The sequence below is a fragment of the Plasmopara halstedii genome (assembly GCF_900000015.1).
Source record: "Plasmopara halstedii genome assembly, contig: Scaffold_262, whole genome shotgun sequence".
NCBI classification, from domain to species: domain Eukaryota; phylum Oomycota; class Peronosporomycetes; order Peronosporales; family Peronosporaceae; genus Plasmopara; species Plasmopara halstedii.
This window is the reverse complement of record NW_020187183.1, coordinates 1119965-1142473: the sequence shown is the minus strand read 5'-3', so window position 1 is coordinate 1142473 and position 22509 is coordinate 1119965. Positions and strand designations below refer to the sequence as shown.

The 22509-nt window shown below is 43.1% G+C and overlaps 9 protein-coding genes across 9 annotated transcripts; 4 read left to right on the top strand and 5 right to left on the bottom strand.

Moving 5' to 3' along the window:
• Positions 1–893: 893 nt before the first annotated feature.
• PHALS_04687 (peptidyl-prolyl cis-trans isomerase-like protein) lies at positions 894–2240 on the bottom strand (the record flags this gene model as incomplete). Its single annotated transcript, XM_024722550.1, has 1 exon — positions 894–2240. One exon carries the CDS (start codon positions 2238–2240, stop codon positions 894–896), a length of 1347 nt encoding a protein of 448 aa, XP_024573615.1.
• A 239-nt stretch (positions 2241–2479) lies between these two features.
• Positions 2480–6230, top strand: PHALS_04686 (valine-trna partial; the record flags this gene model as incomplete). Its single annotated transcript, XM_024722549.1, has 8 exons — positions 2480–3509; positions 3579–3778; positions 3841–4269; positions 4338–4469; positions 4532–4684; positions 4750–5070; positions 5134–5911; positions 5974–6230. The coding sequence occupies 8 exons, from the start codon at positions 2480–2482 to the stop codon at positions 6228–6230; spliced, it is 3300 nt and encodes a 1099-aa protein (XP_024573614.1).
• A 592-nt stretch (positions 6231–6822) lies between these two features.
• Positions 6823–7649, bottom strand: PHALS_04685 (uncharacterized protein; the record flags this gene model as incomplete). The annotated part of the gene is made up of 5 exons (XM_024722547.1): positions 6823–6865; positions 6926–7030; positions 7373–7433; positions 7505–7552; positions 7646–7649. 5 exons carry the CDS (start codon positions 7647–7649, stop codon positions 6823–6825), a joined length of 261 nt encoding a protein of 86 aa, XP_024573613.1.
• A 163-nt stretch (positions 7650–7812) lies between these two features.
• On the bottom strand, positions 7813–9633 carry PHALS_04684 (uncharacterized protein; the record flags this gene model as incomplete). The annotated part of the gene is made up of 1 exon (XM_024722546.1): positions 7813–9633. One exon carries the CDS (start codon positions 9631–9633, stop codon positions 7813–7815), a length of 1821 nt encoding a protein of 606 aa, XP_024573612.1.
• Positions 9634–11185: 1552 nt separating this feature from the next.
• Positions 11186–12414, bottom strand: PHALS_04683 (uncharacterized protein; the record flags this gene model as incomplete). Its single annotated transcript, XM_024722545.1, has 4 exons — positions 11186–11241; positions 11306–12026; positions 12093–12302; positions 12373–12414. 4 exons carry the CDS (start codon positions 12412–12414, stop codon positions 11186–11188), a joined length of 1029 nt encoding a protein of 342 aa, XP_024573611.1.
• A 77-nt stretch (positions 12415–12491) lies between these two features.
• Positions 12492–13893, top strand: PHALS_04682 (RNA polymerase II assessory factor Cdc73p; the record flags this gene model as incomplete). Its single annotated transcript, XM_024722544.1, has 4 exons — positions 12492–13459; positions 13518–13606; positions 13664–13740; positions 13804–13893. The coding sequence occupies 4 exons, from the start codon at positions 12492–12494 to the stop codon at positions 13891–13893; spliced, it is 1224 nt and encodes a 407-aa protein (XP_024573610.1).
• On the bottom strand, positions 13892–14597 carry PHALS_15041 (uncharacterized protein). The gene has a single exon (XM_036407331.1). It carries the CDS (start codon positions 14144–14146, stop codon positions 13949–13951), a length of 198 nt encoding a protein of 65 aa, XP_036263042.1. The 5' UTR covers positions 14147–14597; the 3' UTR covers positions 13892–13948.
• PHALS_04681 (voltage-gated ion channel superfamily) lies at positions 14598–17237 on the top strand (the record flags this gene model as incomplete). The annotated part of the gene is made up of 1 exon (XM_024722542.1): positions 14598–17237. One exon carries the CDS (start codon positions 14598–14600, stop codon positions 17235–17237), a length of 2640 nt encoding a protein of 879 aa, XP_024573608.1.
• A 1527-nt stretch (positions 17238–18764) lies between these two features.
• Positions 18765–19104, top strand: PHALS_04680 (uncharacterized protein; the record flags this gene model as incomplete). The annotated part of the gene is made up of 2 exons (XM_024722541.1): positions 18765–18845; positions 18934–19104. 2 exons carry the CDS (start codon positions 18765–18767, stop codon positions 19102–19104), a joined length of 252 nt encoding a protein of 83 aa, XP_024573607.1.
• Positions 19105–22509: the final 3405 nt, after the last annotated feature.

Genomic DNA, 22509 nt, shown 5'->3' with positions numbered 1-22509 from the left:
GGTGTATGCCACACCACAGCTCCCTTGGGAGAGTGACGGGTCACTCTCATGGAACCCCATTACACCTTTGCTCTAATCGGAGAAAGATCAAGTCCATGGCCACCGTATTATTGTATCCAGAGGCGAGAATTCATCCATTTTCCCCAAATTTTAAGCGTAACCTCACTCTAGAGCTCTGAAGGAAGTTTGGATTTCTACCGAAGTGTGAGTGGAACGTTGACATAACACCGGCACATTTTCGTAGCTGGTGAGAGCTTTCAGACGAGTGGTTTTAGCGTCCTGATCTGGACGCCAATTGTAATTTTTCCTTCAGGCCAAGCAAAGTCTGCAGCCTGTTGTGCATTTGTTGAACAGTAAACATATCACTTGTAATCTCGCAGAAAGTGTAGACTGCACAAGACCCAGTGGTGCAAGTGTTACCAAGTGCGACGAGGTTCGCGTTGTCTTTTATAGCACCATACGACCAAAAAGTTGAGGAGTGATATTTAATATGGCTAATGTAAACGTTTATTGATGCATCGCTTGAGTCCCAAAGTTACTTGACCTACGGACGAGTATCATCACTTTGATGCACTCTATCAATTTACATTGCCATAATACTTGATCACACTACCTCACTACGGTACTACCTCTCCCCAATAGGACAATGTGTGGTCTCTGATCGAACCAAAGATTAGCAGTGATGTAATTGCAGAGATTGATTCTTTTGTTGATTTACAACAAGCCCTAGAATCCTTACAGATTCTCAAATCAAGTTACCTTTTGCTGTATTTCTTAGATTTATTATTCGCATTGAACAACAAATTCGCTAGCATAGCCAGCCAGAACTACTCTTTACATCATCGTAAAAGAACTCCAAAGCAGAACCGATTAAATCACCTTACAATGCCATATTATCTTCTAGAACGTTTTTTCCGATCGCGACCCGATTCGCTTTTAGAGCTGTTGCTGCGACTCCGACTTCGTCTACGTCTGCTTCGTGATCGTCGATCGTATCTTTCACTACGTCGACGGTGGGCTTGCTCCCGGTTCTGACTGCTTCCATACCATCGCTTCGATCGGGACAACTCCTTCTCCCGACAAGACGGTCGACTACTATCACGACTACGACTTCGTCGACGACCATTTTCACGACTACGACTTCGTCGACGACTATTGTCACGACAAAGACTGCGTCGACGATCACCAGGTTGTAACGCTGACACCACACGATGTGAAGACGAAGACGCTTCCTCTTCCTCAACAAGTTGAAAGTCGTCTACGTTGCGCGACTTCAGCGTTAACATTTTATTCAGTTCTCGACGACCACCTTTACCATGTTGACCACTTTTCCTATCAGTGCACGAATCGCCGTCACGCTTGCTTGGCTTTTCCCACGGGCGTCGCTTGACTTTATTCCACAATTTTGACACCGACTGACTAAAATCAACCTTAATACGTCGATCATCCAGCAACACATTATTCATCTTGAAATAAGCTTCCTCACAGTGTCGGCGATCAGTAAATTCAACAAATGCAAAACATAACGAGTCGCCTGTTTTATAGTCACGAATCACTTCGGACTTGCATGGTCCAAATCTACAAAACGCCATATCCAAATCCGAACTCTCGGTCACAGGATTTAATTTGCACACAAAAAGCACTTCATCTGGAGGCTTTACGTCTGCATCAGGCAAATCTCCAATCATCTCAAGCACCACAGCACGAGACTTGGCTTCCTTTTCTTTCACCGCCTTTTCAATTTCTTGTTCTGTTTTGCCTTTGTAATCATCAAGTGATTCGTCAGCTGCAAGTCTTGGCTCCACTTGCTCTTCTTCATACCGTTCCCGAGTAGGCGATGTCGAAGGAATCAGCTCGTCCAATCCCTTTGGATCCGGAAATGGGTCATCAAGGACGTACGTGTGTTTGATTCGCACATCTTGATACGGTCGGTTATCGTTATCCACAAATAATGAATTAATTTTCATCAAAGTATCCATTCCTTCAGCTACTTCACCAAAAATAGTATGTTGATCATCCAAATATGCCATATCTTCGCTCTTTGTGGTAATGTAAAATTGCGATGCGTTCTGGTTCGCTGATGCAGATGCCATACCAATTAATCCACTTCGATCTTCATGCGACCTTCCCTTTGATTTTGGCAGTTCGTCATCAAAAAATCTCGCCTGAGCGCCATATAACTTGCCGTAAATAGAGTCCCCACCAGTTCCAGTGGCAGTCGGATCTCCTGCCTGGATCATAAAATTTTCTTGTACGTTGAAAAACAAACAACTGTGATAGTATTTGATCTTGCATAGCTTTAGAAAATTAGTGCATGCTAGCGGACAGTCTTCGACAAACAGATCGAGCACGAGCGTGCCTAACGTTGTTTCTATTAGCACTGACATTGCAAACTGATCACCGAAGTCGATGTATCAACACTTCATAAACGGAATGGTTCTGGGTGTGGACCACGTTGAAATGGTTCTCACCACACAGGATGCTCACGCGACGACGATGTATCATAGGCCTCGGTGTCGCTGTGAAACATGGCGGACGGCTTTCGTTTAAAGTTAAAAAACATTCTAATTTGACTTCCTCAAAAGTTTTGCCAGTGATTCCTTTGTCTCAAGAGCTGCGTGAACGCGTAAAATACGCTTCTATGGCCTCAACATATGACCCGACAGTTGTGGAGCAAGGATGGCAGCAATATTGGCAACACACGTTGGGTTCCAGCACACAATTAGATAGCGAAGCCGCGAATTCGTCTAGAAAAATATTTAGTATGATTTTACCGCCACCGAATATTACAGGTGCACTTCACATTGGCCACGCATTGACCATCACTATCCAGGACGCTATTGCTCGGTGGCATCGTATGCGAGGCTTTGACGTCCGATGGTTGCCAGGATTGGATCATGCAGGTATTGCCACACAAAGTGTAGTAGAGAGGAAGCTGATGAAGGAACAAGGTCTGTCACGCCATGAAATAGGACGTGAAGCTTTCGTAGATCGAGTCTGGCAATGGAATGAGCAGTATGGAGGCAAGATTATGAATCAAATTGACCGTTTAGGTGCGATTGTCAAGAAAGATCAGCCATACTTTACACTTGATACGGAACGATCGAAAGCGGTGGTCACTGCTTTTGTAAAGTTGCATGAAAAGGGTCTATTGTATCGCGGAAGGAGAATGGTCAATTGGTGTCCGATGTTACAGACCGCTATTTCTGATATCGAAGTGGATTTGGAACCATTAGACAAAGCGACGAAAAAGGTGCTTCCTGGAGGACATAAAGTAGTTGAATTTGGTGTCATGTATCGCTTTAAGTATCAAATTGCCGACACAAATGATTTCTTAGAGGTTGATACCACGCGACCAGAGACTATTTTTGGTGATGTTGCAGTAGCCGTACACCCGAATGACGTAAGGTACCAGCATCTGCGTGGAAAGCACGTGATTCATCCATTTTCAAAGATGCAGCTTCCAATAGTTATGGATGATGTACTAGTGAACATGGAACTTGGCACTGGTATAGTATTCATTTAGCTGCTTAATGGCTATCAAGAGACTAAGCGTTGTTTATATGTGTTGTTGGAAGGTGTCGTAAAAATTACTCCAGCGCACGATCCAAAAGATTTTGAGTGTGGTCAACGACACAATTTACCGGAAATCGAAGTGATTGATAAGGACGGAAAATTATGTGGTAACATCGGCGAACAATTCATAGGATTAGACAGGTTCGAAGCCCGTCAACGTGTAGTTGAGGCATTGCAGGACATGAAGCTGTATGTAGATAAGGTAACTTGTTCATCATTCCTAATGGGTTTTCTACATAATTTGATTATTTTCGCTTGCGATAGCGTGACCATCCGACCTCATTGTCGATCTGCTCGCGTTCAGGGGACATCATTGAGCCACTTTTGATGCCACAATGGTACGTAAAGTGCAGTAGAATGGCGCGACGCGCCGCAGAAAACGTTCGTAACGGAGTTATGACAATCGAGCCAAAAGAACATGCACATACGTGGTTTTACTTTCTGGACAATATTCAAGACTGGTGTGTGAGTCGACAGCTTTGGTGGGGTCATCGCATTCCAGCTTATCGATTAAAAGCAGATACTGTCAAAGACATACATACGGACAAGTGGTTTGTGGCTGCAACACTTGAAGAAGCTCAAAAGAAGGCAGAAGCTGAGCTTGGATACAAGCTTCAAAACGATGATTTAGAACAAGATGTGGACGTACTTGATACGTGGTTCAGTTCGAGTTTGCTTCCTTTATCGGCACTTGTAAGCTGATCAGTATTGGAATCCTATTTGAATGAACGTTTTAGCTAACCTTTTCGCTTGTCTGTTAGGGATGGCCTAATGCTAACGACAATGATGCTACTGCCATAAATCTGAGCCTGGGCTATCCTTTAAATGTTTTAGAGACTGGTTCGGATATCCTATTTTTTTGGGTTGCAAGGATGGCAATGATATGCGAAGAGGTAAGTTGAAAAGCACGACGATAAAATCAGCTATCAGCATTAAAATATATAGTGTATTGTAGTTTTCTGGCTGCATACCGTTCAACAAAGTGCTTCTACATCCCATGGTTCGCGACAAAGCTGGTCGAAAAATGTCGAAAAGTGTTGGAAATGTCATTGACCCACTTCACGTTATCAACGGCATCAGTCTCGAGCGATTACTTTCAGATTTGCAGGTAGACTTACGACCGAAATGCTTTGCAACTGTAGTGTTCATTAATCCTTCCTTGCTTTATTATAGAGTGGTAATGTCGAAAACCGGGAGCTCAAGAAAGCGGAGAAAGAACTACGAAAAGAATTTCCAAAGGGAATACCTACCTGTGGCTCCGATGCACTTCGTCTCACGCTTGCCTCGTATCTTCAGCAAGGCCGACAAATTAATATGGACGTGCAGCGAGTCGTCTCCTACCGCCATTTCTGCAACAAAATGTGGAATGCCGTGCGCTACGCTTTGCCACTATTAGCGAGAGATAGTAACAAGGCGGTGAGAAGTGATGAAAAGGAGCTCACATGCTTACGTGATCACATGACGCTTTCGGATCGCTGGATTTTAAGTCGATTGGTAAGACAATATCTCGACAGTTTAAGTTATCGAGTACTTTGCACTAACCTTGAAATGTAACAGGCTGCTGTCGTAAAAGAGGTGAATGACGGTCTTGCTACCAATCAATTAGCAACGAGCGTCGCTGCAATGCAACGATTTTTTGTACATGAACTGTGCGATGTTTACATTGAGTCTAGCAAGTCAGTGCTGTATGGCAACCGCCTCGAGGAAGTGATTGATGATAATCAGCATGCACGAAAACGTAGCACACAAGCTACTTTACATCGGTGTTTGGACTATTCGATGCGATTGCTTCATCCATTCGCACCCTTTGTGACTGAAGAATTGTGGCAGCGCATTCGCGAGATCGATCCGTTTTCATGCGACCAAAAGATCGAGACCTCCATTCTGTGTGCCAAGTACCCAGACCAGTTAGAAATGAGCTGCTGGATTGATGCAGAAGCTGAACAGAAAATGACGGTACGTTTCTGTAGAAAATTGTGTCACTTTGGTCCTTTTGATATATCTCGAACGCAGCTAGTACTTGACGTCATTCATGCGATTCGCTCGCTTCGCCACACTGTCAAGGTTTTGGCACCCCACGCAACACCGACGGGGGATAGGTACTTTTGTCATAAAAGCCGTTCATTGTCCGAGTCACTTATGATGCCTAATATTCAATATAGCGAGCGTCCTACTATGCATATCGTTTACACGAATGAAACTGTACAGTCTGAGCTGAAAAACTCGCACCGTGACTTCGAGACGCAATGCCGCGTAAGCGTGAAACTTGTTGATGCTGATTCGTCTCCGTTGTCGTCTCGCGCATTAACGTATTCCGTCTCAAACTCCTGTCGAGGTTTGTCACCAAGTCGTTTTCTTTACAATTGTTTGACTTACCGATTATGTTTTGGATATCAGTAATTGTAGAAGTACCAGATGATGCAGAGACGACGCAACGCTTAGCCAACGAAATACTCCGATTAGAAAAGCGTGCCTTGAAAAATGCGACGGCAGCTGAAGCGCTGATCCGGCGTCAAAACGAAGGGCTTTATGCTGACAAGGTGCCTGAGGCTGTGCAGACGCAAGATGCACAGCGACTCATTCAGCTTCAAACTGATCAAAAGGCCATTGAAAAGAGCCTAGCTGCATTATATGAGCTCCAGCAACATTGTTAGATAGATATGAGCATTTTGTATGATTGCTTGAAATTCAAAATTAGCGTCACTTAGGTAAAAGAATATCTACGACAGCCATTTCTGAAATATGGAGTGTGTATGTATAGACAAGATGTCGAAATATAATATTCATTACATGGTAGAGATTACAGAGTATTTACTCTGTGTTCATGGTTATGCGAGACACGTAGTCCAGATTGACATGATATGCTTTTAAGATTTACGCAAAGTTCTTCTGTGTTGATGCTAATTTGAGGAGATGGGGTAGAATGATGGCTTTGGCAATGTTTGGCATGGACTACCGATTGTCATCATTACGTACAGCTTAGACGTATATTACAATATTTTGTAGACGCTGCGATATTCCCTTTGCTGACAGGCGTTGATAGAGTTAAAAGCAAGAGGCCAAAGAGGACGACAAAACCAGGTACAAAACTACAAATATCAATTTACGTTAACACGTATTCAAAATGGAAATATTGCTGACTCATTGAATTGATAGCTAGCTAGTTATTATATTGAAAAGAATTCTTATTCTTTATTCTCAACATTCGTCTTGTAGGCTGTTTTGACTTTTTTGACGAGCTCCATCTCAACTCGCTGCAATCATTTCAGAGCTCATTGCTACTAATATCCTACTCAAATGGGGTAAGTCATCGCACTTTCTGAAAAATGCAAAGCAAAGGTGATAATACATTATCGCTTCAAACAGCACAGTTATCGTAGAAATATCACTTGCGCACAAGGACGTAACATCTAAAATGTTAAGTCTGCAACTATGATTGATTTGCTCTTCTGACCTCCAAAGGTTCAGTTAAAATTACCAAATGCCATATAAGTAGCGCTGCATGTATTGAAAGTAAGTCAGAACCACGACAATGACCGCGCTCGTACGGGAACGCAGCTGTCCAATGATCATTTTTACTGGTGCTCGGAGAGATTACTGCTCAACCGTGAAGTTTACGCTCGCTTATCTCTTTTTCTGCTCCACATATCTAACAACTGTAATAAGGACATGTATATATCACACCAGTAACACTTAAGCTAGTCCGTAGTATCTGGTAAAACAGCAGCGGATGAAGTGACCACTAAAGACATGACGCCTGCGATCGCCTATGATAGAATGGTCAATAACAACAAACCCAAATCGCATTGACTTTCTGAAGCCGGCAACACACTGATATTTAAAGGTAACACTTATCCCTGTTATCATATCGCACCACTGATTGTTAGCATATCGCACAGCTGCGGCCGAACATCTCGTATGTAGTTACCAGGTTGATGTAGCCTCGCGGCAATGTTTGCATTGTGTGTTGTGCGTTCTGTTCTCATCACAGCTTTAGTAAAAAGTCGTCTTAAAGCATAACATCACAACTTTCTCGTCTACTGTAGTGTTAGTCACATCGCCAACGTACCCATTTTGCTAGTTTGTGCAACGTGTACTTGTGAAACTAGTCGGTCGTTTGTTTTTTGTGGGAAAAGCAAAGAAGTATAAATGCGTGATAGCAACCTGCAGAGTATATTATTCATTTATTCTTAAGTCTATTTTCAACTGTACTAGAGCTCGTCATTACGTCGAGCCTCAACTCACATTAAGTTTCACATCCAAATCTAGGTGGCCCCCTTCCGCCGCGTGAGGAAGCCACAACATTAAAGAACCACCTCCTGTTCCGGGTAGTCCCAAAAACCCTGGACGCCATCGATCTAGATAAAAAGTTTTGCCCCCTAATTGCTTCACTGTTGACTTCCACATTGCTTTTGCACCCGCTGGGAGTTCCACCTCGTCAATCTTGTCTCCTCCAGACATGATGTTCACCGTCACATCCATCGTGTCCAAACTTGTGAAAGTGAGGACCACTTCGCCATCTCCTCTCTTGCTCCAAGACATTGTACTGTTTTGAAATGCCTTCTGGATGATGTTCATCCCAAGTGTATGTGGATGGGTGCCATCATCAACTTCACCAATAAATTGTGTGGGGCCACAAATTGACTGGAAATAATCTGAAATCATACTGGAGATACCAGTCATATCGAACCCCGTGCAAACCCACATACTCATACCATCATTTAGCGCTTGGTATGCATATTCGTCGGCTTGAAAGGATGAGCCATTGTTGCTTTTTCCCTCTGTGATCAAGTCATTGATAATGACACCAAAAGTCTTGCGAATCTTGTCGCGAGTCGTGTATGCAGTTGCCTCGTTTGATTGTTGAATAAGCAGCTCCATGCAATTGCTTGTCACCATTGCAATGTCCGTTTTGACAAGTTCCGTGTTTTGAATCGCAGTGCGCAACTGACCCTCCGTGATTCCAGGATGTTGCTCTCGCAATGCTGCAATGGTTGCCCATGTTCGATGTACCAGTCCTTGTAAGTCGTGACCACACGTCGAGTTGGATTTTAATGCATCCGTAAGATACCCGATCTCCCCTTTTGTTATCTGTTCTGGGGGTGTTGTGAAGTTCGCCCCTTTCAGAAAAGCTTTAAATCGGTGCCAGCTTGTAAGAAGTTGATCATCATGAGCCAGTACTTCAGCCAAAATGAATTGCGTTGAAGCCATGAGTCGATCTGCAAGCCACCAATTCTTGGTCACTCGATCCCCTGAGCACATTTTGATAGTAATGGGAAGTTCGACCACCACAACATTTGACTGGTACAAAGCAGCCAAAATCTTGTCCCGAGTTGCTTGTGGATCGGCACTTTGAACGCTTCGAATGTACCGAAGCATGGCTCGGATCAAGCCGAGAATCATACATGAACAATATACAGTGGTTCGAACTGACTTGGCCATGTTGGCAAACTTGCCAAACCAATTGTCCATAATTCCATTGAGACCGACGTTGATAATAGACGAGACTTTGTAAAATATTTCACGGCCGCAATCGTCGTTCTGACGAACGCATTCGACCCCACATTCGACTGGAAACTCAATCGGACACTCTGTCCAGCACGTGTTAGTGGCATCATTACGGTCGTAATTTGACGGGCACTCGTCCATAATATGAGCTTCACGCCAGCAAGCAGCATCACCTTGCAACTTGTGAGGACCGACCCAATTGCGGTATGTTGGTACTACCGAACTTTTGGCAGTGAGAGGCGTGGCAAGTTTAAACGAAGTGCTAGATCCATAAGTGATCAAAGCCGAGTAATTGGACGAAGAGCTCGAGGCCACGGTCACCTTTGCATCTTGTGTTTCAATTGAAGATACAAAAACTTTGGACGAATTCGACTGTTCTCTTCTCCATTTTGAGGTGGACAGCGCTTCAAACGCCGCCTCAAATGAGACGGACCCTGAAGCCGAGGCTGAAGCTATCAATTTTTCTATGATTAACTCGATTGGCTCGGATTCAGATACTGATGACCCTGAGCTTGAGCCAGAATCTTGGACTGGTGTAGACATTGACATAGTTCTTCTTGTAAATCGATGAATTATATCACTTGTCTTGAATGAGGCGGACACCTCTTTGGCAAGGATGCCAAGAACTATGACGAAAAACACTCTTCGCCATGCCATTACGCAGCCAACCACTCGAACCGAGTGGATGAGTATTACGTAGCAAAATAAACTATGAGCGAAAAGCTGCTGGAAGCTTTGATGAACCACATCCGTTTAAGTGAACTTTGGGACAGCGCAAAATGTCCTTGATTCTGATTGGACTTGGTGATATCGTAAAGTGGGACTCAAGTCCACATGTTTTAACTGTGTGATAAATAGTTTTTTTTTTTTCACAAAAACAGTGTTTTATACCGGTGATGATATGATCGCAAGCATTTATATTGTTTTAATTCTCTCGGTTTAAATAGGAATTAGAACTCAGTGGTTCATGATGTCATCGTTATTGCTTACATTACGACTAGCCTTGATGTCTTCTGTAGTATGCGCAATAGGTGACTTTCGATACTTTCGATACCATTTCAATGTTGCAAATTTGAATTACTGAAGATTTGCAAGCAGTAACGTATCGACGAGGTCCCACTCCGTGCTGTGATTTAGTAAATCAAATCACGTCATTGTAATGGCAACAAATGATTGGACGAACTGTATTACTACATTATGACATTCTGTGAGTGAGCGTCATTGAGTTTTGAGCAAAACCGGTCCTGACCAAATTCAGAAAGCTACCAATTGACCTTTCTAGGAATTCCAAAAGTGTCGCTCGAGAAGACGTTTGTTCGACATCAATGTGTTGAACAATTAGACCGCCATCTGTCATGAGAGTAAGCATTTGTGACGTGTTTTTTCTGATGACTTCGCAACTTGCCACCCTTAAGCTTCTGATATAGTAAACATTGTTAAAGGATATACCTTGGACGGAATGGCTTTGAAGATGAGAAGAAATATATAGCGCTTATTTCCTTCTAGAACATCATCAACTCCGTCTTCTGGAAGCCAGGAATCTCACATCGGCAATATTGCTGGAGTGAGGTTCAAATTAGAACATTAACCCATGTTAAGCTGTTGTTCGCGGTACAAATGGCACATTCAATTCGGATTACCATCTCAAAAGTTATGGTGTATAAACAAGAGAAGGTTAGTAGCTGAATTTAGTGTCTTGTTGTACAAGGTAAACCAGTCAACGCTTTTCAACGGGCGTCAGAACAGTTTGGCAGGTTTGAAGTGGCTCGAAAAGATTTCTGCGCAATGTTCCCAGTCCGAACGTATGGCTTCACAATCGTATAATTAGTAAGTATGTCAGCAAACATGTGATAAACTTTTCTCGCCGCGATTTGTTAGATATAATGATAGGATTGCAGACATGGCTAGTTTTGTTGTTATTGGAATAGTACTAGTATGGTATCGGCTCATTTGCTTTGAACTGTAATAATATCTAGTGCTTTAAATCTTAAATCTTTGTCCGTTGTGATGCCTTATTCATTCATTGCTCGTTGTAAGGAAGCATTAAAGCGATCAATAAAGTAAGTTGTGTTCTGGATCACGTCAAGTGGTTCGACGCGCATCAAGTGCAACTCACGCGTCTCTTCAAAAGGTTGTGCTGCTCCATTGTGTGCATCCCTAACGTCAACGATATGTGCGTCATGAAGCAGTATATTGTCGTCAAAGAACATTGCGTGGATACCTTCAGTGGAATCGGCCCGATCAACTAGTAGTAGCTTTCCCGCAGTAGCAACTTCACCATTACTAAACCAGTACGGATAGTAGTCACGCAAAGCTAGCGTGGCTTGCGAATTTCGCCAGCGTCGCACAAGAAAATGGTGAATCTGAAGTATTCCTTGCATAATCTTGACATGATTGTTTTGAGAAGTGTAGAAGGCTAGCGGGTCGGCAATAGTCGCTTCAGGTTGCTCGAATGAACCCATGATCAAAGCTGTGGTACATCTCGTTCGCAAAAAGGTTCCAAAACGTGGCATGTTTCCATCCAGGTTTCCATCAAGATATATACGTCGATCAACACTTCCATCCGATCCATCCATAGGCTTCATTAACGGAAAGTAAGGATGGCGTCCTTCGCAAAAACAATTAAACTCTTGCGCCACTCGACGTAAGTCGTCACCAAAAGTCCTGAAAATGATGTTAAAGATAAAATCATTTGTTTGCAAATATTCCAGTAGCCGAAAGAATGCTGGTACAATAAAGAAATATGGCGATCCGCTCAGGCCTAACTCGTGCAAATGGGCATCACTCGCTTCTGTACGAGGTAGAAGCAGGTGTTGCAATAATTTCTCATGCTCAATTTCCAGCCCTTCACCCGGATTTCCTTCGCTCGTGAATTCTAGACGTAACGTCCTCCTCGTGTCTTTATTTTTTTTGGCAGTCTCAGGATTGTCTGATAAAGGATACTACAAGTTCAGCATACTAACTAATGTCAACTTTTCGAATGATTGTCAAAGGCTCTACTAGCCCACCTTTGCTCTTAAAAATTCCCCGTAGGACATCAGACCATCGTCGTCTTTTTGAATTGGCAATTTTCTTTCCAAAATCCGTTCTCCATTCCAAACCCACTTTGGATCGGCATTCGACTCATTCAGTACTCGCCCCAAAGCTCGTTCTGTCAAGAGGTCGTTGAGGACATGATGGAGCGACTTTCCCTGCATAGGATCGTGCATAATAATCGTCTGTACACATTAAAATGAAGCAAAATTAGTCGAAGGTCTTTGCACGAAACCAATGAGAAGGCTTTAAGACCTTGTTCACATCAAAGTACAGCACCACATGCGGTTTAGCCATCGAAAGAATTATGTTTTGACTCTTTCATGTCAACCACATGATTGTTTTCGTGTTCACCACACAACACTAGATATAGTATGGCGACGAAGGATGACACGCCTTTAGCGGTGCTGCGTGCGTTGCGTGCACATTTGATTGGTGGCAAGTCTGTGAAAGTTGAAGGTGAAGAATTGGTATTTCTTGATGCTTCTGGATCCGAGCTACGACGTTTGCAAAAGCATGCGCCTACAGCATATCACTCAAAGAAGCTCGACAAAAGCTATGATCTGCTAGCTGTTCACACGTGTTTTAAACACGCAGACTTATCTTTTAGTGATTATGTACTCAAGTGTCGAGAGGAAAAGGCAGCAATGGTTTCAACTGTTGATAAGAAAGAACTTGTAGCTTTTTTAAAGGGAGACATTGACAGCAGTCCTCAAATCCTGGATGCCCGTGGAAAACACTCAACTACGTCGAGCGAAAAGGACCAAAAAACAGCAGCGAAGAAATTAAGAGAAAATGAAAGTGAAGCTCGAGCGGCAAAAAAGAAAAAATTGGTTCAGGAGGAGAATAATCGCCGTAAACTTGGTGAGAACCACAAAGTTCAGGAAGGTGACGATGACCGGATGAAAAAGATCTTGGATCGAGAATACGTCAATAGGACCCGCACGACGGTATTGGACGCACAGAAGACCAAATTTGATAGCGTTATCAAGACACTTGAGCTCGTGAATGCCGAGACGAAGGAAAAGATTGAAAAGGCCAGTAAAGCGACAGCATTAATGGCAACAACGACAACAAAAAAGGAGCAATTGCCGCTCCATCGACTTGTAAAAGAGAGGATTTCGGGTACTCCAATTATTGTGGTACCCGCTGGATTCTCCGACTTGTTTACGATGTTAAATGCTCGAGACTTTCTAGTGGACGGAGTATATATCTCGAACATGCAAAAAAAGGCAGACGGACACCGTAAAGAACAATCGATGATGATTTCGCATGAAGAGGATGGACATATGTATACTTTTAAGATTGTTGACACAGTCAATCGATTTAAAGACAAAGACTGGTATGTTTACGAAATTGGTTTGTAGCGTTGAACAACGTATTAATTTTTTGCAATTTAGGCGCTCGGTTGTTGGTGTAATCGTGTCGGGACAGGCTTGGCAGTTTAAGGGCTGGAAGTGGAAATTTCCGCTTGAAGTGTTTAAAAAAGGTATGGATTTTAAAATGTATGACCTTCGCTTCGTGCTCTTACTTGCTCTGGTATTAGTGTGTGGAGTTCACATTTATAATCAAGGATCTCAGCTTAATTCTGAGATAAAGCAGTGGGATGTCAAGGTGCTTATGGTACGTAAATTCATGCTGTTCGTTTAACTTTAAATATAATTTCCGATATTCGATGTCTGTTAGATTCATCCGGATAAACGCCACTTGGACAAGGTGGCCGCCAAAGAATTTTGGCGTTACATGTTTGCATTTATTAAGCATAAATTGCAATGAGAATTCACACTGCGATCGTATTTCGCATTTCCACTAGATGCTGTTCGGCGCTGTGCTAGAGCCATACTTCGCATCGTTGACGCAGAAGAAACAAAATGAATTGGCAGCTCACGAGCGTTGGATTCTCAAACTTAACTTCGATTACACTAATGTTGAAATATTTCTTTAGGCCAGTTTCTTGACGCGAGTGATGAATACTTCCGAATAGAGCAATTCTAATCATCATGTCACATGTTATTGAAGTCAGATTCATTGTGACTTTGACTCTTGTTTCTGAATTCTCAAAATAGTCGCCGCTTTACTACCTGCAGCAGTTTCATTGCTAATACGTTGGTTTTCCACCAAAGCTCTAATTCGAGATGAGATTGCGACGTGCTGGAGTATTTTGGTGCTTGTAGTTGCAGCTTCGGTAATTTTCCTTGCGTCACGATTTTTGCTACAAGAACAGCCATTCTGCTTGCGTCTTCGTTTACAGTCACTACCATCACGAACGAAGATTTTTACTGAGACTGGAATTGTTTATTTCGCCGATCTGAAGTTCGACCTCTTGCCAGGACGAACGCATCTCCGTACGCAGCACGGCGTTACAGCGAAGGTGGCGCTACAATACTGCAAAAGGATACTCGAGGAAGAGTTCGGTGGTGGTGGCAACAACGGGCGAAGGAGAGCAAATAGTGGGCCAACTTAAGCGTGTTGGACCGCAGATGCCGGATCCCTTGTCGTGCAACCAGCGGGGGATCCCCGTAAAGCAACTGGGCGGAATCTCTACTGAAGTAGACAGAAATGATAGTCTTGGACCTAAACGCGTTTTGAAACATGGAATGACGCTATCACATTTCTCAACCGGTCGAAATTTGAATAAAGTGGCACCAGAGAATGTAGTACCTCCTGCGCCATTGACGCGACCGCAGAAGGTATTGGCTTTTGTTGAGAACAAGTATGTAAGCTCCTTTATGACAGCATGCACGATTTTTGCGCTGTTTGGTGACGACTTGCGCATAAGTTTATTTCCGAAAAATGCTGATGATCATGTGTACAACGTTCTCTTTGCACTCTTTCTCTTCTTCTTCATTGAGCTGGGTCTCAATGTGTATAGTCGTCCCAACTATTTTAACCGTGGACAAGGCTTTTCGTTTTATATGGATCTAATTTCCACACTTTCCGTGATTCCTGACGTTGACTGGATTTGGACCAAAGTCGTCGGTTCGTCTACATCAACTAGTGCATCGCAAGCTGCTGCATTAAAAGCAGGTCGAGCATCACGTGCAGGAACAAAAGCAGGTCGAATAGTGCGACTAGTTCGATTGTTTCGCATGCTGCGTATCATGCGTGTTGTTAGGAAGAATAAAAATGGCGAAACTAAAAAAGTTGAGATTTCCGAGCCTTCCAAAATTGGCAAAGTGCTGACGGAGAAGACGACGAGAAGGCTGATTGTGCTTGTGCTTCTCATTATTATCGTCTCTCCAATAATTGACGGAACAGTGGACCTAACGCAGGATGATTTTCAGACGTCTCAATTCGAGCGTCTGCATCGCTACACTCAAGACTATAAAAAATCTGGATCAGTCACTTTGGCACACATACAAAGTCTTGTCGACGAGTACGTTCGTGATGCGAACGGACTTATTGTGCAGATGGAATTAGCTAGTATTGACAGTGAGCAGCTGAAGTCCTGGCTTCAGTCTGTTAGATTTCAACCGCTTAATAGCGACGGTAGTGATTGGCTCTTTGGTTCTAACCAAACTTTGACGACAAATCCGAAAACAGGGTGGTCAGCCTCGTATTTATTAGACGTTCCTAGCGTGAAGTATCGAAACACAGAGATTACAACCGTGGAAAATTTAGGGTGTTATGTCGGTGACGTTTGTATCGATTGCGATTCTCTTCGTAGCATTAGTTCTTGCCATTCAGCTGTCACATTTGACATATCGTCGTTTACAACGAATGCAGCAAATCTTAACATCGGTAAAACAATTATTGTGATGATATGTTTTGCTGTTTCCATCTTTGTGCTAACGAGAGATGCCGAGACGATGGTTATTGGTCCAATCGAGCGGATGATGCGTCTTGTAACGCAGCTCGCGCAAAACCCCCTTGGATCTACTGAAGCCAAGCGCGAGGAATATGAAACAGATGAGCTAAATGGTACAGACTACGAAACCAAGATGCTAGAAGACACGCTTAGTAAGATCGGTCGGTTATTACAAGTCGGATTTGGTGCTGCCGGTACTGAGATTATAGCCAAAAACATGGGAGGTGCAGGTGATTTTGATGTTATGATACCGGGCAAAAAAATTACGTCTGTTTTTGGGTTTGGCATCATTGAACACTTCACTGAAACGTGTAGCATTTTAGAGGAGGATGTGATCACGTACATCAACACAATTGCGGAGATTGTACACGGTGATGCCAAGATATTTCATGGTGCTGCCAATAAGAACATTGGCTCAGCATTTCTATTAGCGTGGAAAATCTGCGATGGAGCATTGCCAGGAATGCGTGACCCACGAGATTCTGCTGAGAAGCCTCGCATGTTGCCGGCTGAAAAGGCTCGACGACGTGAAGGAATTAATATCAAAAGTCTAGGATCAGGCTCAATTATGCGACGAATTGGACCGACGGAACTTGTTGACAGCGCCTTGACCGCGATTCTTAAGATGCGAGTCGATATCCATAATGCCAATCATCATGGTACACTGCACAAATACTGCATGAACACGAAGCTTCTTGCTGCTTTTGACAGTTTTGAGGTACACTTGGGTTTTGGATTGCATATCGGCTGGGCTATCGAAGGCGCTATTGGCTCGAGATTTAAGATTGATGCATCTTATTTATCCCCAAATGTCAACATGGCAGCTCGTCTCGAAGCAGCTACAGGCCAATTTGATGTCCCGATGCTAATTTCGGAATGGTTTGTTGACGAATTGTCTGCTGAAGCTCGTCGATTTTGTCGAAAAATTGACCGAGTAGCGGTCAAGGGCAGTGAAATACCAATGGATTTGTGGACTTTTGATATCGGGCGGTATCCATCAGAAGGTGTTCAGCCAGACGTTAGTGAGGAGGGAAGGCAAAAGCCCGTCGAGTATGGTGTCGACACTATCTATCCTGCTCTTCAGGAAGGTATTCCTTCTATGTTTTTTTCGAATTTTCATGAAGGAATCGATGCGTACTTTGCTGGCAAATGGGACATTGCAAGGGTAAAACTCAATGCTGCGAATCAGTTGTGGGAAGATGGACCAACTAAAGTTGTGCTTAAAGTCATAGAGACAGAGGGTTGGAAAGAAGATGGTGAATTTTTGGCTCCTTTGTGGTGGAAAGGTTATCGGCAGCTCACGGAAAAGTAGTATCTAGCAGGTAATTTAAATATCAACATGTTTCGTAAACGAAAGTTGAATTTGATGTGATCTACACTAAGTCACATGTTATACAGTTGTTTTTCGAACTTTAATGTGTCATGACATGACCGGTACTCAGTTTTATGGTACTCCTGCAAAAAAAATCGCTTTGACAATACTTTAAGGAATTCTATTATCAATAGATAGCGGCCATCCGCCATATTGATAGTAAGTGCATGGCTGGTCCCGACCGGTGCTAAATCTTTAAAAGGCACGAAGCTTACGAAATCAGATGCCGCTTTATCGAAGGGCTCGGGAGTGCGTCGCTATTAGTACATGGTTTGCTGTGTCGATAGCACTGACTCGATATTTGGTGGTGCCTAATCGTGAGGACCTCACGTACGAAATATTGTACGAGGTGTATAAGTATGCCTAGCTTGATAAAGTAGAAAAACTGAATGGTGTGCGCTGTAAATTTGTGGCTCGAGATGTGCAAGCACATATTTGCTCCCGTGTGTTCCGTCTCGACGGCTTTGATATCGCCGCAGGCTGCGGCTTCTTGACCAGCGTGTCAGTCCCGGCAGAGTGTTGGCAGCCAACACGCTCATGATTTTTCTTGTTTAAAAAAAAACATTTGGCAGCGCGGTCTTTGTCGACTATCTCAGCAAGATGTCTTATTCTAACACCTTTTTTCCTAAAGATATAGTCAGGCTATTTCGTGACAGAGTTTTCTCCAACAGTTTTCCGGTGCTATTGTACAGGATTGAGATCAGCGATTTACAGACGAGCTTTGTTTAAGGCGCCATACACTAGGTTAAATATTGTAATCACTGGTCATTCGCAGACAGATGGTCAGACAAAGTGCTGTTATTGCGTGTTGAAGAATATCCTCCGAGTTACATGCGGGGAGAGACCATGGTGCTAAAGCTTATTATCACCTCTCGTTTAAATTGCAATAAATGTAGTAAAAAGAATTTGTAGTCTACCGGTATTGACTTGACCTCAACTATGTAAATGATCTGATTCATTCCTACACCGCCATTAGGTAGCTTCAATCTTGGTAAGGGAGGGCTGGACTTTCAATTCGACTCGCTGTCAGCCCAGCTGCGCTTCGTAGCAACATCACAGATTTTGTCTCAATGGGGTTGAGCGTCAAGCACCGATGCTATTAATAAGAGCCAATATATGTAACAACAACATGCCAATACCAGGTAAACAAACTACTTGTGAATACAGGGTGAGGGGTAAAGCTTTGTAAACGATTTAAACCTACTCAAACATGATGTATCTGCGATTAGTAAGTCTAATGTGCGACCACGCTGCATCGTCTCAGAAATGACGTTAGTTTTATATTTAATAACCCGAAGAGAACGAACACATCCTGTAATCTGCGTAGGCTTCCAAAAGCAAAACCATAATTCAAATCATTCAAAGAAGTCGGGTGTAAAGCGTTCTTACAGCCTCTTCATCCATTGCGGCTGAGTGTACTCACCACTATAGCATCAATGGAGTTCTGAACCATTGGAAATGCCAGTCATGGCGAAGCCCAGAGAGCGCGTCCAAGAATTTGCTCATTCCAGTATTAAACGCACACCAGGACCCTCAGAAAGTGTCAAAGTAGCCATAAATTTTACGGGAACCAGCCGCGAAAATGCCGTTCTCTACAAGCACTGCTCGATGGGATATGTTTGGTCACGTTTTACAGGGAAAATTAGTGGACCAGAAAGCTCACAAGGGATATATCGAGCTCCTTGGCAAAGTGAAACGATGTAATAACTCCAACACGTCCTCAGAAGTAAAGATTTCAATTCGCCAAGGTTGCGCTGATGCCATTGAAATTTATGACTGGGAGCACCCTTGGCTTTTATCTTTCTAAGATTTCACTATCTACCTTCTCTGATGGAGTGATCTGCGAGCGTTTTAATTATAAGCTCATTTATAAAATGCGACATCTCTCAATTTTAGCCAACCTTTCCATTTTTGGCAACTTCGACGTCGTACGTTATCTTGCAAATATAAGCGTCCCCATCTTGATATGCGATAGCTCATAATCGAAACACGCAAACACACCCGCGAACACATTGGTTCGACTAGATTTCTACCGAAGTAATACCCGAAAGATGAAATCACCATCTTGGAATTTTGGTGAGAGATGTTAGACTTCGTCGCCGGCAAACATTATTTGCACAGATCAAACAGTTTCGAGAAAAGCAGGTGCGCTCTGAGGTTGACTGGAGCGTACTTATCGTTGTCATGAACTCAAACGTATCGCTCTGCAGTTGTAAGCTGGCGATATTCAAGCGCAATTTCGCTTTCACGTCCATCGACATCTGCTTGATGTGGAGAACAGCCTATGCCAAGGTCTTAATCGTCACGGACGGCATGAAATGACATTTGTAAGACTTGCATGAGTTTTTCTTTCTCGGCTTTGGATTGAACCAATTTTGCCACGTTCCAGCACCATTTGATATGCTGTTTAAGACAAGTAGTGTGAATTGTTGGTAAAATTTATACACGTAGTTTGCTTTGTCAAGCCATTTCTTTTGGTAAATCGGAGCCACTGGCCAAGCAACAATGGCCTTCGTGCTACATATAAAAAACCGAAGCGCAAAGTATACACATCGCTACGCTGACAATTGTTATTTCAGTGCATGCCCTCAAGCTATTCTCAAACCTTAAACGTGATACTTCACGTTTAATTCCCCGTAATATCCCGGACAACGAGCAAAATATTGTCAAGCAATTGCAACATTGTGGCCTGAACAGCGGCGTCGTCATTTTTTTGTTGTAGCTGGTGTATCAGATAGTCTCTGTGTCATAATTAGCCACTTTCACAGAATTGCGCTTGGGGCTTTGTCGCAATGAGAGGAGTTTCACTGGATATCATCATCTATCATGAGAAATTGATGTTGAACACCATTTTAGATCAAGGCACCGAGCAAAGTCCAGCCGCCCATACTGTTCTGAGGCGCATCCTTTCAAAAAATCGGTGTTTGCACCGGAACTAAAACTGCTTTTAGCTTTTTAAAATTATGCACAATTCGCCACGTATCGTTAGCCTTTTTGACTAAAACAGTACAAAGTGTGAAGATTCATTATTTACCTCGCAACCATTTCGTGATATGCATCGACAAATACGTCGCTATCCTTTGTTAAAGAGCATTGCCGCTAATGATGAATTCGGGTTCAGAGACCAAGCCAAATCCATTAAACTTCTCGATCCAGTGGCAGCACGCGTGGTGACCAAGTCATGATATTTGTAACATGGAATAAAATGGAATGGAATTTTAAAAATTGTGTCGAGATCATCAAACGCAAGGAGTTTCCTACTACCTTATGTGATCAGACCTTATCTTAAGTTCGAGTTTAGTCGATAGCTGTAAAAGCTGAATCACGGTTATAAGCGGGGCTGTTAACATCAAGAACTTGTGGAAACGGTAGTCCACATTTCAACATCGTGTTTCGGATATCGAAATCTAAGTACCTTACGACGTTCTTGCCCTATATATGCTCTCACGAAGCTGGCTTGTATAGCAGCAAGTTGGTTGAAGTGACGTGTCTTTTTCGACCGAAGCGCGAATGGAGCGCGATACTCTTTGGTACTTTTGCCAGCGCTCAGTAAGTGATAGTAACATTCTCACGGAGGGTATAGGTGTACAAAATCGCTGCTGCTCCAAGTACAGGCTGTATTTCTGTGGTCTTGTGACATGTGGGGTAAAAAAAACGCTTGCGTGGAGACTTTGAAGTATTCGCTATGCATTTATATTAGCGTGCGACGGCCGCGACACGGTGCGGCGAGGCGCGTCAGTTGGATTTTATTGAAATCACGGCGTGATCGATCATGCAATAATCAGTACGATTGTTGAGCTGGCGGATGACCGGCAGAACGTTGTTGTAAGGTTTTGCAGCGAGTGTCACAACATCTTTCGCCGTAAAGCGATAACGAAATGCATTTTTTGTCCAGATCCGAGGCAAAGCGATGTGAACTCCTTTCTTAATCAACGTCTCTGTCGAATGTATCTCGGTGAAGGCAGAAGTGTCTGGGTTGAAATTGAAGTATTCCCACGACTGTTATCGGCGAAGAACACCTACGCCTTTCCCTGAGAATGACCGAAGATTTTGGACGCGAGAGTTTCGTTTTTCAAGGGCCCCTTAAGTAATATGTGGGTAGTGAAGGTAGAGGCTTACGCTGCGAGTAGTTTAAGAAAACCAGGTATTATAATTTACTAGGAGAGTTGAGGGACTTCATGCGCAGAAGTGCTTGTTTAGTGTTTACTATCGTGTTATGTCCCATGAATCACGATAAATATCAGCGCCAGTGTGGTCCACATCCTGTACGCATAGCACATATTTGCGATTGTGTACGATGCAATATTGCACAAATTCACAAAATCCAGATTATATGTTGGAATTCGTGAAAATTTGGGAGATGGGAATAAGTATAGTACGGGCCCGTGGCACCTGGACAATGAGCCATACGTCAAGCAGTAAAGCTCCTATCTATTAAATAAAGTGAATGACTTGATAAAATTAATCTATACATATGCAACTGATGACATTACACACACAGTAACACTAGCTTCCGGCGAAGCGTACGAACCCAGCGTTGTGCGTCATAAATGCAGATTCTTGGGCCAAATGATTTCCTGTCATAAGCGCAAGTGTAGTTATATCTTTTTGTGGTTATAATCATATCGTGAAGTCAGCAGCCTACGTGATTTGAAGAGGTCTTTTTCTATAATACCTACCGCTCAAGCTGTCCCAGTACTTATCATGATACTTCATCGTAATACCATACTTGAGTTTTTGAGCTTGGTTCTTTGTTCAAAAGCAATAAAACACTAGCGTAAGGTGTTCTCCACGGTTTAAGGTCTCCACAATGACCACAACCAGCTTTGTTTTGTCGGATTCGGGGGTGATAAGTCTAGTAGGATACCTTCTTTACTATGATTTACGGGCACATTACCCTGTTGTCCCGCGGACTCAGAGTAAAGCTCAAAGTTATCGCGGTCAAGTGTGATGATGAAGTATGCTGATTAATGCGCACAGTGAAAAGAGAAAGATCCATATGCCACATGAGCTGCTATCCTAAAGAAACGCGCTAATTAGATTTTCATAGCCGATAAATGTCTAGTATCATTATTAATGATGAGCTTATTAAATCAGTTTTTTTTACTTGATCAAGTGTACGCACTAGGTTCCTGAGAAGATCTTAGTCTGAAACGTTTGTGGTGACCGGTGATCCCTATCTTTAACCACAATTCCGTCGCCCTTGTCGTGA